This window comes from Carlito syrichta, unplaced genomic scaffold (assembly GCF_000164805.1).
Source record: "Carlito syrichta isolate Samal-C Ts95f unplaced genomic scaffold, Tarsius_syrichta-2.0.1 Scaffold308226, whole genome shotgun sequence".
NCBI classification, from domain to species: Eukaryota; Metazoa; Chordata; class Mammalia; order Primates; family Tarsiidae; genus Carlito; species Carlito syrichta.
This window is the reverse complement of record NW_007252322.1, coordinates 1,234,921-1,253,954: the sequence shown is the minus strand read 5'-3', so window position 1 is coordinate 1,253,954 and position 19,034 is coordinate 1,234,921. Positions and strand designations below refer to the sequence as shown.

At 36.7% G+C, this 19,034-nt stretch overlaps 1 protein-coding gene across 2 annotated transcripts in view; it reads right to left on the bottom strand.

Moving 5' to 3' along the window:
• TYRP1 (tyrosinase related protein 1) overlaps positions 1–16,441 on the bottom strand; it is an 18,099-nt gene extending 1,658 nt beyond the window's left edge. Inside the window, exons 1-6 of one of the 2 annotated variants that reach the window (XM_021716170.1) lie at positions 16,377–16,441; positions 15,525–15,991; positions 14,007–14,329; positions 10,652–10,856; positions 7,083–7,250; positions 4,605–4,784 (exon numbers count right to left, since the gene is read on the bottom strand). In XM_021716170.1, the coding sequence (XP_021571845.1) occupies positions 4,605–4,784; positions 7,083–7,250; positions 10,652–10,856; positions 14,007–14,329; positions 15,525–15,906 (1,258 nt within the window). In that variant the 5' untranslated portion in view covers positions 15,907–15,991; positions 16,377–16,441. Of the gene's footprint in view, positions 1–4,604; positions 4,785–7,082; positions 7,251–10,651; positions 10,857–14,006; positions 14,330–15,524; positions 15,993–16,376 lie in introns of those variants that run through there. The other variant, XM_008065319.2, reaches the window with a different exon arrangement.
• Between the last annotated feature and the right edge of the window lie 2,593 nt (positions 16,442–19,034).

Sequence of the window (19,034 nt, the reverse complement as noted above, 5' to 3'; positions counted from 1 at the left end):
TAGGTTCAATCCAAGTTCACTGACTCCAAATATTTTTAACGATTAATATTATCAACTTAACACTATACTATAATCTATAAGTTTAGTTAAGTGACTTAGCTGTTATATTATCCTATTACGATTTAACGTAATGCCTTATAACTCAGTTGAAACTTATTCTTAAACTACCAAACTTTACTATAATTCATATGAGTTTCATATGTCTAAACTTTAATTTTTATATAATCTAATGATTGACCTTTAATACTATGCTATATCCTATTAAGCTAATACCTCATCATTAATTCTTTTATAAATCGTATAGTAATTATTATATTTGAATAATGTAGCAAAAGGAAACAAAACAGCAAGCATACATTTACGCAACTATGAGTGTATATGTATATATTTTATCCTAACAAGTCTACTCTAAAAATCAAAATAGTAGCTGTCACACTCTTGAACAAGGAAAATGCATGGCTGCCAAGATGGCGGCCATGGGCTGAAGCAGACAGAGTTTCGGTAATTAACAAAACAAAAGAAAACGTTCTGCCTGGCTAGGGGCAGGGTGACAAAACTATCATGGTAATTTAGTTTCTAATCTTAGCCCTAGGGGAAATAGCTTTCCAAAGCTGACTAACCAGTCTACCAGGAAATAGAAGTTAAAAAATATCTAGAAAGAAGTAAAAACTTAGAAAGACAGAGAGAAATAATTCTGCTATGCACTTTCCATCAGGTGTATTGAGATTTACTTATAATTTTACTGCCATGTATGCACACTGGTCACTAATCACACGCCAATATTATAGGTATAACTGATATCCTATGTCAGAGGTGATCTTCCAGATGGGCCTTTACAGGCCTCAGCCATGTAGCTATAGATGTTGGCTCCCAACATTACAGCAGAGTATGGAATTCCATAAAGCAGAGTTCAAATGCTTTGAACATAGTACTAACATATTACTTAACAGAATAGAAGTAAAAAGCTTAAAAGCAGGGAGTCTTAGTATTTTATCCTCTATGATGATCATTAATTGTCTTATTTTTAAATTATAGAAACTAATTTGAAAAAAAAATCATTAAAATTATTTTTCAAAGCCAAAAGATGGACCTATAATTTACTGTAAGGTCATCTATAAATTAAATCTGAAATAAAGTATATCTATTGCAAGTTGCTCTTAATTATAAATATTTCTGTTTAATATTTTTATTTTTTCTGTTTACTTTTAAATAAATCAATATTAATTTTATTTCCAGAATTTTATTCTGTTAGCAAAAAAAATAATTAACATTTTGAATCAGGGTCCCGGAATCCAATTTCCTTCCGGTTATCTCTCTTCATTCTATTTAAGCGTAAGCCATGGGTATTTATATTATCAGTGAGTGTGTATCATTAGGAATAAAATAAATGAAAGGATCTTTATGGCAAAAGATTGATGATTTTTTTGGTTTGTTCTATATTTATGTTGATGCAATTAAGTACCAAATGGAATATCACAAAATCAGAGTTGGAAGAGGGCTTGGGCAGACCCTAGTAAGGTACAGTTAGAAGAGCTAGGATATGTGAGAAGCCTAGTTTGATGGTTTGAATATCTGTCCCCTCCAAAACTCATGTTAAAATTTAACTCTCATATAGCAATAGTAAGAGGTAGAGTCTTTAAAAGGTAATTGTGTTATAAGGATTCTGCCCTCATGAAAAGATTAATCCTCTCATGGATGAATGGGCTATCACAGGAGTGAAACTGATGGCCTTATAAAAACTCAACCCCTTATCATGTGGTGCCCTGTGCCACCTTGAGACTCTGCAGAGTGTCCCCAACAGCAAAAGATCCTTCCCAGATGTGGCCAAAAATGTTAGTGAGTACAAATTAACATCGTGATCACTGGAGTTGCAATTCTGTGTTGTACTGCTCCATGTTTAAAGAAAAAATTCTGCAATAGGCATTCCAGTGAGAATGACTGTGTTTTCTTTAACTGTAAAACATAAATCCTATTTCATTCTGACTCTGCTAATTCTATAATTCAACAATTTTTGAAGAGCCTTCTTCATCTGGAAAAGTCTTTTCATTTTGGCCAGGCGCAGTGGCTCATGCCTGTAATCTCAGAGCTTTAGAAGGCCAAGGAGGGAGGATCACTTGGGGCCAGGAATTCGTGACCAACCTGGGCAACATAGTAAGAACTCATTTTTACAAAAAAAATTAATGATTTTCAAAAATTGCCCTAGGCATGGTGGTGTGTGCTTGTAGTCCCATCTAATTGAGAGGCTGAGGCAGGATGATCATTTGAGACCAAGAGTTTGAGGTTATATTGAGCTATGAACATGTTATTGCACTCTAGTCTGGGCAACAGAACGATATCTTGTCTCTTAAAACACCACCACCATCACCACCAAACATTTTTCATTTTGAAAAATAATTTCTTCCTCCATTCCCAGACTTATTTTTCACAAAACTATTGTTTTATATACAGTTTTAGAAATTTTCTCAATTTTTAATTTTTCTTTTCTTCCAATATAGTTGTTTTATGGCTTTGATTTTAAAGAGGAATTTGCAGGTACAAGAGATATTTAAGAAGGAGACTAATTGTTTGAGTTTAGCTTTCATGCAATTTTTAAGTGTTTACATTGACTTGTCTTATAATTTTATGACCACATTTTATCAAAAATATGTTGTAGAATAGTTTCCCATTTTTAATTATGGTAACTTCTCTTCCCACTACAATTCAGGTAACTGAGAAACCTTATGCTACATATAGCACCAAAAAAAGAGCAGGAGAAAAACAAGAAACAAAGGTATTTTTCTGGTTCATCAATGGCATATAGATTAAAATCTGGAGAACATTAAGCAAATTATTATAAATGTGAAATATATTTTCAATCCAGATATGTAAGTCAAAGTAATACATGTTTTCACAGTTGAAAGAAAACGCCTAAGAGACTTTTCAGATTACCTAAGATTCCCCATTTCTGGAAAGTTTATTAACACTGTGGCATTCTGCATGATCGAATAAACGCATCCTATACAGTACTGCCTAGTTTCCAGCTCCCAGAAGGATATGCTTAACAAAAGCTGGTTTTGTTAGTTCCTAGGCCTATTAATTCCAGTTCACTTGTGCCTGTAATAAAAGCAATCTAGTTAAACACACATAAACTGATCATCATGATCGTAAAAAAGAGAGGGATGTTTTTTTTTTAATAAGTTGGACACCGGGAAGATTTATTAAAGATGAGTGCTGAAATATTGCTAAAGAATAAGAAGGGGCAATATGATTGTTAAAGGTTGTGGGAGCGTAAAGACCCCAGAATACTGCCCTCACATTGCATTACAGAAGTCATTTGTTGTTTCATTTTGGAGAAACTGACACTGTGAGTTGCAGGTAATTCAGTTTGCTTGCGGTTGTGCAGGTAAATACACATGAAAAATGAGATGGAACTTCAACCAGTGAATTCATAATCAATTGACAACTGAACAAATATTTATGTGCTGTTTTTTCTTAAATGATTTTCTGATGGAAAAAACCCCAAAAAACTCTTAATTAACCCATCAAATAATGGTCCTGATCAAGTTGGATTGGAGGCTTTTTACCGCATGTACACACACATACACACACAATGGAAATAAGAGCCGGCATAATGGATAAATAAATTAATAGATAGTTAACCTTTAATGCCATGTTTATGTCCATGATGAAGTGAAGCCACAGAAACCAAAATTCAGAATGCTTCAAAATATGAACATTTATGATGTCTTAACTGTGGAAGCACTTTCATTGTTTGAAAAGTACTGCTAGCCTCTCAGCTGAGTAGGAGTGCATAGAAAGCGGCTTTTAAAATGGCATTTTAAATAACGTATTGGACTTAAAAGAAGTTTCCTGTGGTGTGACACAAAATCAGCATTAACTTTTCAAGCTGAACAAAATTTTCGTTTGTGAGAGGCCGTAAAACTATAAAAATCAGAACTATAGATCATGGCTATACAATTTTTCGTCTCTTGAAGTATCAAAGAAGAACTGTGCTAAGTTGTCCCATTTATATTAAAAAGCAGTGAGAATGTTTGTTGGCAGATAGGGGAGGAAAAATTTGGAAAACATCAAAAATGAGAAAAGGCCGGGCTCGGTGGCTCAGCCTGTAATCCCACGCCTTTGGGAGGCTGAGGTGAGTGGATTGCCTGAGCCCGCGGGTTCGAGACCCGCCTGGGCAGCGAGACCTCATCTCTACAATAAATCAAAAAATCAGCCGGGCGTGGTAGCGCATGCCTGTAATTCCTTGGAAGGCTGAGGCGGAAGGATCGCCGGAGCCCAGCAGGTCGAGGCTGCGGTGGCCAGGAGCGGTCACTGCGCTCCAGTCTGGGCGACAGAGTGAGACTCCAACTCAAAAAAAAAAAAAAAAAAGGATTGTCTGGCTAGTCTAGTGAATGGTAATACATATCCTCTTATAATAACCATTCTGGGAGAAGTTTTGCCTGACTTTTCAAAGTGGGCCTGAATACTTGGAAATGACTAGATCGTGTAGCTGTTTTATCCTTAATGTGAAGTGCAGCTTCTGTGTGTTGAGTGTTTAGCCCAAGCAGATAACTACGCCACCTAAATAATTCTGAGTATGCAAAAGCCACAGGAAAGTGTCTCACCAGCATTGTATCTCCTCAGCCATTCATCAAAGACCGCATCAGTGAAAGTATGCAGGAGAACAAAGATAGGGTCATTTGGAGACAAGTGGGTTTGTCCCCCTGTCCCGTTTAGGAAAAGGTGAGCTAAGTTGTGGAGGCTTCGAACAGCCGGGTCATACTTCCCTGTGGGATCACTGTAACCTGGAGACAAAAGCAGGGGTGAGAATAATAAAAACCACGGCGAATATCTTACTTTTCAAGTCAACAGCAAAGATTATATTGGGAAACAATTTTTCCAAAGCCTGTCAGGCCAATTTTTGCCTTAATATAACAACATTGCTTCTCTGTACCTATGGTTTGTGACACTTGCTCTACCCAGAGCGAGGTTCGTTTTATGCTAGCGGTATGACATTCTAAATGTAGCCTCAAGGTTAAAAATAATGACTTGCAAAGGATACCAGTCAAAATATATAGAACATTCCACTTTGACAGTGCACGCATTGTTCTACGTGGAAATATAGTGGAAATCTCCAGTTTCTACTAAAAACTGCTGACACAATTGGGAGAACAGCATTCCGGTTATCTTGAGACTTACATTGCCAGATGTGACTTCAGCTTCCCACCTTATTCCTTTCAGATGGCCGTCAGCATGTTTATTTTGGGAAAATTACTTTGCTTTTGTAGAGAAGTTACAATTTCTCTGAACTGTTTTACCAACTCTGTACTAGGATTAAACATTTGGAAAGCCGACTGTCAAAACATTTATAGAACTTGTGATAAATATCTCTATTCCAGATATATATTTCTATGTATTTCATATATAAGGGAGAAGTTGGAGGATAGATACAGGTAAGGTCACAAATACAAATAAAGGGTCTATGATACAGGATGTCTGACTGACTGACTTGAAGGAATAGAAGTCGGAGATCAGGAAAAAGGTATGCATGATAAACTGAAATCAGAACGTAAAATATGCCAGCGTCTTCTCTCTTAATTTAAGAGTAATTGTATATTATAGTCATTATTTATTCATGGATCCATTTTGTCTTTTTTTTTTTTGAGTCAAAGTCTCACTCTGTCGCCCAGGCTGGAGTGCAGTGGCACGCTCATGGTCACCGCAGTCTTGACCTGCTGGACTCAGGTGATCTTTCTGTCTCAGCCTTCCAAGTAGCTGGGAACTACAGGTAAGTGCTACCATGCCTGGCTTTTTAAAAATTTATTTATTGTAGAGACGAGGTTTCACCAAGTTGCCGAGGTTGGTCTCAAATCCCTGAGCTGGGATTACACGGGTTTATCCCCTTACTGTTTGATTTTAAAAGCAGCCAAAGATTGCCTATAATATACATGGCATGTAGCTTGGCACTAGTCTTTCCAAACATTCTTTCAGGAAGTCAGTATAATCTGTGTTCTATTTGGGCATTAAAAACACACAATCTGTACTTCCTTTTAGAAATGTGCACTTATAACCTTGTTTTAGATGCCAGTTTAGTTAAAATATAATGATTATTTATTAAATCATCGCTAAAATAAATGCATTCATGCAGTCATTGAAATTAAAGTAAGCACCAAAATAGATAAAAATAACATACAATTTTTAGAACAAATAGGAACATAATTTAAAATAATAATCAGATTTATATATCAATGATTTCAGATCATAGGACTGAGAGATCTCTTCTCATTTTGGAGGGCGGTGCTGGAATGATTCTGATATGTGTAATGCTGGGTCTAAGGGAAAATTTGACAATAATAAGTTTGAAATAAAGTTAAATATAATCATATTCCTTTTAAAATGCTAAATATAAAGCACGACTTGAAGATGTCAGAATTTACTATATAAAGATACTGGATTTAGACAACTTGGATTTGAATCTGTGCTCTGCTACTGACTAGGTGAATATCTTGGAAAAGTCATTTCACCTCCTTAGCTTTCAGTTTCTCAGCTTTAAAATACTTTGTGTGAAATAAGGAAAGCCAAATTAAATATCAGAAAATGCTAATTTGAATTTTTATAGACTTTCAACAAAGTTATGTGTTGATACAGATCTAAATAAAACATATGCCCAAACCAGCCTTTATTGAATGTCAGCTAATTGTGTGAAATTCTTTCATTGTTATTCTCATTTTTAAAATAAAACAATTTTAAATAAGCTATCAAAGTCTTGGCTATTTTTTGCCAATGCTTGACCTTGATATCGTGACACATATTGGCCAGATAGCTCTGAGAAATTTGAGTTTAAACAGTTATAGGTGCTTAAGAGATTGGAGAAAAAGGTTCAAGGGCGTCTTTCATAAAAACATGAAAGAGTTTCATGGTGCGACACTTCTAAGAAAGCTCTTTTTTGCGCAGATATATAATAATAGGTAACCTCATTCACATAAACTCACCGGATTACTATGCTCTTAAAGCCCTTTCAAAGAGATCTGCTTTTGAATTCTTCCGTTTAGAAACTGACCTGATGAATCCATCAACTCAAAGCACTGCTTTGGTTTACTTGCCTTCCACTGTGTTTCGGAAACTGTTTGTAGAATTGGAATAAAAAGGAGGTGTGTCAAACAAGCCAACTTCTAGGCACTGAGCGACATCCTGTGGTTCAGGGAGACGTTGCACCATGGGCCTAGCCACGTTTCCTGCCGGATTTCTCCTAATGGGCCCACTCTCCGTGCCTGGGGAAAAGATGGGATGGGCAAGTCTTTACAAAATGCTTAGCAGTCTCTCTGTTGCTCTTGAAGATCTCACACATAGCATGAACCCTGAAGTATAGGGTCTCCTTGGTAGAAAAGAAAATTCAAAAACACATACTTGGTAACATTAAGGTGAAGAGATCTGAGTTACTATGACCTACTTCTGTGAATAGAGTAGATACGTGATACATAAAAAACATCTGAAGAAAAAAGCACTCACACTAACCTCTACAGATTCCGGTATTTGTTAAACTGACATTTGTTTCTCTCATGGGAATGCATTAAAATTAAAATTCCATAAAACTGGATTTTGCCAAAATAATCTCATACGTCAAAATTCCACACTGAAATGTATATTTCATGTACATATGAAATTATGCACTCAAATGTCATCTCTTTAAGTTTTCAAAGAACTAAGGGGGGAAAAACTTTAAATCTCTTTGGAAAGTGGTACATGTTTGAATCAACACACATTTTTCCCCCCACTTTTTAAGCAATTCATGTGAGAAATAAACTTTTTAAAGATGGTAACAGACAGGCAAACAAAGAGCTATGATAACTAGGGATAGATAATAGGATAGATGCCTTAAAGAGGGAGGGGGGGAGAAAGAGAGAGAGAGAGAGAGAGAGAGAGAGAGAGAAAGAGAGAGAGAGCCCTTGCACTCAGTTGGCTCTGAAAAGTCTTTATAAAGAGAGCTTTACTAAGAGTCCTGAAGGATTGGGGAGAATTTCCATGGGTGAAACAGGAGAAATTTTACAAGATAAACATTTTAAGCAGAGGACATAGCACGAGATGATAAACTCTCTTCTATCTATAACAAAATTCCCCCTCTATAACGAAAATGCCTGTGTATCCCTCAGACTTGGCACAGCGCTTGACATTGGAATAAAAAGGAGATACTGAAGAGTTGTTTGGCGCATGTCATTATATGGGAAAGCTATGTTAGCTGTAAAAAAAAAATGCCTGTTTGGGAAATCACTTGCCTCTACGTGGCAATGTAGGCGAGTAGTGAACTGTGGGAAAGATGAGAAGATAGGCCAAAACTGTATTGTGAAAAAATGCAAACACAAAGATGAGAAAGGCATGGTTATTCAACAGGAAGTGGAAAGAAATGAAAGCCTTAGACTGGCGGGAGGAGAGGACATTGGTTGGGAGTATTTTGCAACAGACTGTCCCAGTAGTCTCCAGAGAGAAACATATGCTCCCTAGAGAGACAAGCTAAATAATCCACTAAAGAGATATTTCAAACTTTAAGGAATATTTCTTTTACTTCATTCATAAAGCTTCCTTTGTTCTATGCTAAATAATTAACCCAGTAATTAGAAGCTCATAAATTAGCATAAACAAACTTTACATAATAAATAAATAAAGCATATCACCAAAAACTTCCAGACACCACAAGCTAACCTATCCATTCAAGCTGATGTTTTGGGGATTACTGCTCAATAAACCCTAAGAAACAAATGTTGATTACTTGGGTTTCAAAACCTTACATCTTAATTTGCCCACATGGAGTTTCATCGTGGAATATTCTGATAGTAAAGAAATTTGTCAAATCTAGTTCATTTTTACTCTGGTGATTTCTACATTTATTTACACGTGGACAACTTCTGTCACTGCATCTATAAACAACCTATGGATCAGAGGTCCCGTGGAATTTCCACCCCCAAAAATGGAAAGTCGCAAATATCTGAAAGAGGCAATAGATTTGAGAAGTATTGTGAAGAAAGGACAATATGTTTTAATCTGGTGAATCAAAGATGATATTTTCATGGTTAGAAGGATGTTAGGTATAATAATTCGCTTTTTCCATCTACCACGCTTGGTGTAGTAATGGAATATTGGAGAGAGACTGCAAGAAACAAGTTAAGACATAGGCATGGGATATATCAGAAAGATACACATGTAGGGGTCTCCTATAAAAGATGCCCAAGAAACCACAGCAACGGATAAGATTACCCAAGAAGAAAAGTATGGAGAGGGAATCATTGCTTTGAGGATTAAATAGAATACCGTATCAAAACATCTGACACCATACCTGTCACTTGATATGTGTCCAATAAAATGTTATTTTTTTCTTTCCCTTGCCTAAAATATAAAATGCCTGGTATTTATCTTTCAAACTGAGACAAGAAGTAATCTTAAAATCTGTTTAAACTGAATGAAAAAATCTTTGAGTTGTCATGAAACTATGTGTCTGAGTTAACAAAACTGTGTCTTGTTAAATTAATTGACAAAAACACCTGTGAAGAAAACAAAATCTCTTCCTCTTTTTTTCCTCCTTTCCTAGTTTTATTTATCCATTTCAATTGTGTTTTATTTTGACATGTAATCATCAAGGTGATTAGAAAATGTCTGGAAAACTTCCAGGGCAAAACACAGTAGCCCGGTCAGAAAGAGATGAATGCTCTGGCTCTGAAGCTATTCTGATCCTCAATTTCAATTCTCTGCCACAAGGTGGGACCACTTATTCAGCATATCAAACAAAAACTTCTTCTCATTTTAAAACACCTACAGATGAAAATTTCATATACTGTCACTTCTCTTATTCCTACGCACAGCGAAATAACCTTCTAATTGTGAAGTATACCTAATTCCTCCTAATCGATTTAGAATATTATTTTGTAAGTTTATAAATAATTAAATATTTGATGCATCTAATATTATATGCAGAACAAGACTATAATCATAAAATATATTTACATGATGCTACTTTTTATATGGAAGACCTAAAGTTCTAAATAGCCCCACATGCCTGAAGAAGAAACGTAAGATGGGGTAGAAAAAGTCTGACAAACTGTGTTTTTCGCACAGGGACAGATAATAATATGATCCGACGAAGAGAATAGGAAACTCAAAATAGATTGACGCATGACAGAAACAACCTATGACAGAGGTGGCATTCAGGTCATTGGAGAAAGGATTCTGGGACAACAGGTTAGGAATTCTTTCAGTGTGATCGTTTGGGGAACTCTAGAAAGCAGCTAGCTGGCATCCTTTGGGCTTTTCAACTCAATAAGCATAAGGGATTTTTTTCTTTTTCTTTTCGTAGGAAACATTTTCTGTGAAATCCCAACACAAGACACATGACGGCTAGACAATGCTAAAATGAGCTAAGAGGATTAGTTTATAACACGAGACATTTCCAAAACGAGGAAGTAAGCCACGCACTGACCAAATTGCTGGAGAAAAGCAATGCAAAAATGTGTCTTCCCTCAGAGCACCTTATAAATTGTCTGGAATATTCGAAGTGCTTAAGGTATATCTGTACTGATTCTCTATAACAAAGTGGATTTTAATCTGTATGTTCTAATGGAATGAAGGGCATTCAGACAGCATATTTACTCTCTTTTCGGACACCCAGGTGTCATTTGGAACTTACTGTTACAAAGCGTTCCCAGGGTATCATAGTCTTCCAAGGATTCACAAACCACTCGCCATTGAGAAAAGACGGAGTTCGGACTTAAAAGAGTGGAGTCAAAGTTGCTTCTCGATCCCATCAAGTCATCAGTGCAGATATCACAGACGTTTTTCCCAGTCGCAAAATTCCAGTAAGGAAGGGAGAAAGAAGGCTCTTGCAGCATATCCTAGAGGACAGAATCTTTGTTAATATTCTCTGTTTCTGTTTACAATTCCTCCTCTTTGCTTGGTTTAACTAAGAGGTCTGGGGAGTTAAATACCTTATTTAACAAAGTTTGTAATTTATTTCAAGCAGTTATTTAGGTACCAGAAGGGATGAAACTTAACTCATTCTGCCTAAACTTCTGCAAATGATTTGAAAGGCAAAAGAGGTATTTTTCTTTTTATATTCACGTAATTTCATTTCTATTGGTTATACAAAAAATTACCAATATGATCATCTACTTTTTGATATTTCCATCTTTTTTCATTTTCCTGTCTTTAATTCAAGCATCACTCACCACATGCAGGCCTGACATATGTTTTGATGTACTGTAATTTTTGTCTTGCTTACGTTTTTAAATTTAATTGAATGACTTTAGGCATTTTCAGTCTGGTTTGGCCACAAGCCACGTGAACTCTTTCACACTGGGCATGACAGGCATTTTATTTAGGGACCCCCTCCTTCAGAATCTAAACTATTAATACTCAGGCTTCTGTCTAAAACTCATACAGACAAAAATGTGAAACAAGCAGAATACATCTTTGTGCCTATTGTTCTTTAGGCCGTAGACCTAGTTTCCATTTACAGCTGATCTCACATTTTTAAAAGTACTGGGCTCAAACTCACATATTTATGTTGTCGGGTTTCTTAAAACATATACATTTGTGCGTTTTTTTTCTTTCTCATCTCTTTTGGCCTTTGGGGAGCTATATTTAGAATGCAGGATTTAAATAGGGGAATTGGCAGAATTTTATCTTACCTCTCAAGCACTCAGTACATTTCTGCTTTTTCACTTTGAGTCCCTTTCAGGGAAGCATTTCCTTAACCTTGGGTGTTTTTAGAGGCCCAGAGCTTTCCAAATCATCCCCATTTGTTGGTCTCAGGAGGTCCGTAGTCCTTGAAAAGCCATCACTGTGGTTCACAAAAATTAGTGACAGCTTCCAAGGGATCATTAAGAGTGGGTTTGTGGTACAGCAAGTGACATTTGGGAGTCAGAGCATATTCATGTGGCATTTCGACCGTGCATTACTTTTAGATTGTAATTTGTTGGATCCCTCATGCTGCTGGGTTTTAAAAATGTAAGTCATAGAGGTTGAAGTTTACACAGGCAAAATTGAAGCTTTTAGATACTTTCTCCCTGCCCTTTCATTTTGGTGTGCCCATGGGAAAATGACATGAAGGCATGGAGATCTGTAGTCAATTACAAATGACAGATTTATCTACTCATAATCTACTAAATGTCTTACTTGCAATCAGAGCTATAAAATATGATGTTCAGAGTATCAGAGGGATCCACTTAATCACTTTCAAACTGCCTGTGGATAAACTACTTTCAAACGAATATTTTATTCTATATTTTAGCACATTAATTCTCTTTCTTCTAGTCATTTTTTTCCCTCTTAGAATAATGCTGACACAAGCATCCTGCAAATCAACACATGACTCTAAACACCTTTTCTGTTTCCAGACATTTTTAGGTCGATTTTTAGATTTTAACTTGGGGGGAGATATTCATTGCTGTTATTTTATTTCACATAGAAACAAACAGGTTTCAGAGGCGGTGGCCCCCCAGAAACCAGAATTACCTTTTGGAGGGCAGGTCTCTTGTAGTACTGGTTTCCTCCACTAGGTTAGTGTTATAGGAGCCTATCACATCAGTGTACTGGCTAGTGTAGTTGTGAGAGGCTGCCTTCAGCTTCAAAGATTTTTTTTTTTAAGATTATTTCAAGGCCATTTCCTGATGGGTGATTTACAAGTGTACCTGCCCACACGGTACTGAGTGTTCAGTAATTTTGGACCAAATATGGCAAGACCTCTGTGCCCCACCCTCCCTGTTCACCTGATTTCACCCCAAGCAACATCTTTTTTGTTTCCTTAGATGAAAAAGATCTCTAAGAGAAACGTTTTGCTCATGTGGAAGAGATGAAACAAAAAATAGCAGGAACACTAGAGGGCATAAAAATTGATGAGCTCAAAAGCTGTTTTGAACAGTGAAAAAAGTGTTTCCATAAGTGTATTGCATCAAATGGAGAGTACTTTGAAGATGACTGAAATTTAAACACGTAAGGATAAGTACACATTTTTGTATAAATAAATTCCATTTTTTTGAGGGGGTGTCCCTGATGTTTTGTGAATTTCCTGGTGGAAGTTTATAATGTAAATTTTTATTTTAAATTAGCAATACTTTTTCAAGAAACAGAGCAACTGATAAAAGAAACAAGAATAAAGTATCTATGTTACCAGATACTTCAATGTATTTTGAGCTTGTCTGCTTCAAAACAAGCACAAAATAACTGCTCTAGTTGAGGTTCAGTCCATGCCTGCCCCAAAGAATCAATGTCTTTTCATTAAAAATAATGTCTGACCAATGCAATTTTCAGTCTTATTTTCAAATTATATATACTTCAGGTGTACAACATGAAGTCTTGATATACATATTCATAGTAGAGTGATGACTACAGTAAGAGCAAATTAACATATAAGTTATCTAATATTAGTGATATGAAGTCTTTAAATAGCTTTCTTTATAAGCCCCCAAAGTGGTAGGGGTATGGGAAAAAAATGTACTTTAATTTTTTTAAAAAAAGACCATCTACATGGAAAGGATTTTTTTCTTCTTGTTTTGGACTCGATACCTTATAAGAAGGAGTCATCCACTGGAAGATGAGATATACATTTGGGGCTGGAAAGACCAAGAAGTATATACACATCCCACATCATTCAGATCAGGAGGGTATATGGGCTGACATTTGGTAGAGAAGGAAGATATGTCAGATGAGATTCCTTTGTTTCAAAATTTATGAAAGTCATTTTTGCAATTATGGGACTGGAGAATATTTTCAAACTTATAACTTAACGCCTACCAGTGTCTCAATTGGCTGCCTCTTTTTTTTTTTTTGATATCACTTTCTTTTCCCTTCACAAAGGACAAAGGTTAATGAATAAGTGATCAAAACAAAGAGTAAGGTAACTAACTATGTCCACGGCAGTGGGAAAACATGAAATTGCTTTGTCATCTCATTCCGATTACTCAGCAAAACAGTGCATGAAAATGATTTACAATCTAAACACCTTATCAGTCAAGGGCCTGAAAATAGTAACGTGCTCTACATACCTGCATGTCTCTCTCCAAGAGCAGCAGATGGTACCGGTGCCATGTGAGAAAAGCGGGTCCTTCATGAGAGAAATCCACTTCACCAAAGCTTTCCTGCCCTGCCCCAAGGAAAGTCTTTTTGACTGAGTAATAGTGTGTCCAAACAAAGTAGTTATAAATGGAGATGTTCTCAAACTGTGGCGTGTTGCCATCTGGCCCCAGTATTTCTTCTGATCTCCTGGTGGCAATGACGAATGAAGGGTGAGTTGTGCGCTTCGCCATATCCAGGGCCTGGACAAAGTGGTTCTTTTCTTCTCTACTTAAGTCCAGAAGATTTCTCCTGACTTGAAGGATACAAAATTCAAGCATGAGAACATCTGCCTTGAGGGGATGGGTAGAGTGACGCATAATCATCTTGTAACCTACCATGACCAATTTATCCATGAAAGATTATCTGTTTGTGTGTTCAAATATGTTTTAAATTATGCTATACTTTAAAATATACCCCCAAGTAAAACTCCTTCCTCGGGTCTGCTTTCTCTCTCTTTTTTTCCATTTCCTCTCGCTTTCTCTCTCTCCAATTTATTCTAGGATTTCTATTAGCTTTCTTTAATCCTACCTATGGATTTTATGATTCTATGACCTTGTCATGCTTATTTCTGCCAACTGTTGGCTTTTTTCCTTGACATGTTCTACCATTTTTAACATCATAAATCTTGCAAAAACAAGATAGGTGGTACTGCATAGCGGTTAAGACCAGAGAATTGTTCTTGGACTTTGACAACATTTTTTCTAAGCCTCGGTTTTTCATCTGTAAAGTGTGGATAAAAATAATACCTGCTTTGTAAAGTTGTCAAGATCAAAGAGCCAACACATGAAAAGCAATTAGACCAGGGACTGGCTTATAATAAAGACTCAATAAATGCTCTGCTAAACTCTCAGTTCGGTATCTGGCACATAGACAAACAATCAAATATTGCTGGCTGTTTGGACAGAGTTCTTTATTATTTAATGCTATTTAGGCTGCAGGTCAGATTCTTCATCTCAGATATCTGAATTTCATAATCATGGTGGGAAATGTCTTGGTTGATCAGTGGGGTAGTGGAAGAAGCTGAAATATAAGAGCCAGACAGATCTCAATGTGATTTCTGAGCTGACCAAGTACAAGCTATGTGATTTGACCTGTCTGAGCCTCACCTATGACAACGAACGTATTTACCTTAAGGAGTTACTGAAAGGTCTAGCTGTAAACATTGAACACAGCAGTTCCTAGCATACAGAAATTCGGACTAATATTTCTGTTGCTCAACAGATGCTTTGGAAGGAAATATTAGTCAGAATTTCTGAGCCTCAACCCCGACTTTTTAAATTGAACATGTTTCTTAAACTTTCTAGGACTCAGTTACCTCAACTGTGAAGAGAGGGTCGAGCTATATGATGTCCAGGTAGGTATTGCTCCAGTTCGAATGATCAGGATTCTGGTAAGAGCCTTGCATCTCATGCAGTGCTGTGAACCAACCCCTATACACCCCCACTTACCCACAAGTACTCTCTGGTCACAGGCAGCTCCTCTCCACCCAGGACGACAAGTCCCACAGTTGTGTCCTGAGAAATTGCCATTGCAGCGGCACGTCCTGTTGAAGAACTGAACGGGCCAGTTCTCCCGATCATCTCTGCCGTCGTGGGGGTACTGGGGGCTGTGGGGTCTGGTGTCTGCTGTCACTGCCTCGCATCTGCCCCTCCCTGACGAGGAGCCACAGCGGTCGGTCCCAGGCCCGGACACAGGGGACAGGTCCGGGCAACACATACCACTTCTCAACGCCTCGATGGTGGCACACTCTCGTGGGAACTGAGCCCCGGCCTGCTGAAAAAGCATCAGGGGGACAAAGACACAGCCCAGAGAGAGTTGAGGAGCTCTCATTCTGCTTGCAGCTAGAGGGCAGGAGAAAGATCTGGTTTGTGGGCCTTTCTGTAGAGAAGACTGAGACACACAGATAAAAGTCCAGCTGAAAACGAGAAAGCAAAATGGAATCATGCAAAGATATATGGTCTATGCCCCTTCCACCCACTTCCAAAATGGAGTCATATCTATAGAATGACATTTCAAACAAATAATAAAAATAGTAATTTGCCTCTAAAACTTTGACATGGAGAATACCTACATGATTAAATTCCCTGTCTTAGTCATTTAGCATTCTTCATTAATCCTGGATATCATTGATCAGAAGCAACCATTAGCATCCATAAGTACCATTAATTACATTTAACCATGGAGTTGAAAGAAGAATTGGGAGCAGATTCCCAGCAAGTTAATTTTTGTGATTTAAGTCCCCTAGTTTAATAGAGCTCCAGCAAGAGTCCACCCATTCCCATGGGGCTTCCCTGTAGTACCTTCAAATCCCGAGGGGTTTCTCTGCTGAACTTCCCCTAGAGCTGAGTGTTTTATATTTGCTTGTCCCCTGATGTCAGAGCTGTTAATTGCATGTGAATTTCTGCCTAACTAATACCAAATCTGCTCCCTCAAACTGGGAGGGGCTGGTCCTCTGTTCCACCCTTGACTAATTCCCTTTCACTTCAGTGAGTTTTTCTGCCCTTTAAGAACTTGGTCAGCACATGATTCCTTTCTCACTGATTTCTTTGTGATACTTAAAGTTTTAAGAAAAGGTCATAAGTGCTAATATGGAATATAAGTCAGGGAAATTAGAGAGATTTGTTTTTGTAGCAGATTTTTTTTTCCTTTGGCAGTATACCTTAGAGGATGAAACAAGTTTAATTACTTACTTTTTCTTAGTGATACAAAGGCCAGGCTAGTGCTTGTACCAGATTGTAGCTTTTGGATGTGCCCTTTCTTGAAAACACATGCTGCCATTCTACAATTTCAAGAGAGAAAGTTTGTAGTAGAAAAGACATCAGATACAATTGCATCACATTACAAAACTTTGGTATCATAGCTTTGACAGAGGTGGGTAGTCCAACTCTGCTGGCTTTGACAGAGATGGGTAGTCCAACTCTTATGACCTTCATTGAGATTGGTGTTCATCTCTATGACAAGACATCACAGGGTCACTGTTACTTCTATTGTTTAGAAGATGCCCGCTGAATGGCTTATTTCCTACTTTCTCTTCAGTGTTAAGTCATTTGGCACTAAGGGTAATAGATTCATGGGTTTCAAGAAAAATTTTCTCCTGAGGTTGAAAATTCATGCTTATGAAGTCAGTCTTCAACTGTAAGCTTTAGCTCAGAATACATAATGATTGTACAAATGTTATCAGAATTCATGATCAGGGTTGGCTGTCCTATTGACTCTCAGCGATAAAATTATCTAGAAAACTGTTTTAAAAAATTGAATGTATGTTTACAAACAAAAAGACAATCAAGGCCAATAGTACTAAGAATAATAGATTCAGGCGTTTCAAGAGGAACTTTCTATTGATGCATATGGATTTTCTACTCATGCATATGAAGTCAATCTTGGAATCTAATCTTTAGTTTGAAATACATAATTACTGTACAAAGGTTACCAGAATTCACGATCACGGTTGCCTGTTCTATTTGACTCTAAGCCATTAAATTTCCTAGAAAACCATATAAAAGAATTGATTGTATAGTTACAAGCAAACAAACAAAAACAACTAAGGCTATGTTCACAAATTAAGGTAAGAAAGAATGCAAGAAATATCCTGACCATAGTCCCTTCTCTATGTATGTCATCAACATCATGTATTATGACCACATCAAACCATGGTTAAATAAGATGTGTTTATGAATCTAAAGTGTTATTCTTTCTTTTTTAAAATTTTTTTGTCTGTTATGTATATGACAATCTATTAATGTGTGTACATATTAGGATATTTCCCCAATTGCTTTAAAAATAATTCTGGTGATGATTTATTCCGTACATGGGGGCGGTTTTTTTTCTTGGACCACTAGGCTAGAGGAAGAGCATGTTGTTTTCATGACTATAGAAATAAGCTTTAGTGACCAGATTTTTCCTTTTTTTTTTTTTAATCAGAGTCTCACTCTGTCGCCCAGGCTAGAGTGCAGTGGCATGCTCATGGCCACCCCAGCGTTGATCCCCGGGGCTCAGGGGTCCTTCCACCTCAGACTTCCAAGTTGCTGAAACTACATGCGTGCACTACCACGCCTGGCTAATTTTTTCATTTATTGTGGAGACGAGGTCCCGCCAAGTTGCCCAGGCTGGTTTCGAACCCCTGGGCTCAGGCAATCCTCTTGCCTCGGCCTCCCTCAGATTTTTTTTTTAAACTGATACTATGGCTCCAAAATATATCTAAGTTGTTGCATATAAAATACTATAATGGTATTTCACAAGTTTTTATTAAAAGCAGTTTGATATATCATTGTGGAAATATACCACAATAGATTTACACTTTCTCCCCTGTTAGTGGACATTTGAGTTATTTTTCAGGGTTTTAAAAAAATTTGTCCTATGAATAATAATGCTGCAAATGGTCTTTAAATGTTTCCTGGTGAACATATATAAGAACTTTTTGTTGTTGTTGCTATCTAGAAAAAGGATTGCTAGTCATAGGGTTTTTAAATACTTACAAGATAAATCTAAATTGTTATTCACAAGCTTGCTAATGCTTAGTATTGACAGACTTAATTGCCAAGGATATGTATGTAAAAATATATTTTATTCATCTTAATAGTTAATAAGGTTTAATACTATTCTTTTGCTTTTATCCTGTTTCCTTTATTATGAATTTTTTTCATGTATATTACTCAACTTTCTATTATGTATCATCTTCTTGTTGATATATAGTTTTTTTATATAATCTGAATGATAATATTCTTTTAAATAAATATATTGAGGATATCTTATTCCAATAGGTGGTTTAATTTTTACATTCTTTATACAGTCTTCTAGCAATCTTTTACTTTATGGTTAGTAGAGTCCATGTCTTGGTTAAGAGATCTTCGCAAGGGAATAAAGCATTTGCTTGCCTTCAAGTATTTGAAATACTTGTAAATTTAAACTTTAGCTTTAAATCTTTAAACACATATGGAATTGAGTCGTGTGCCTAATGT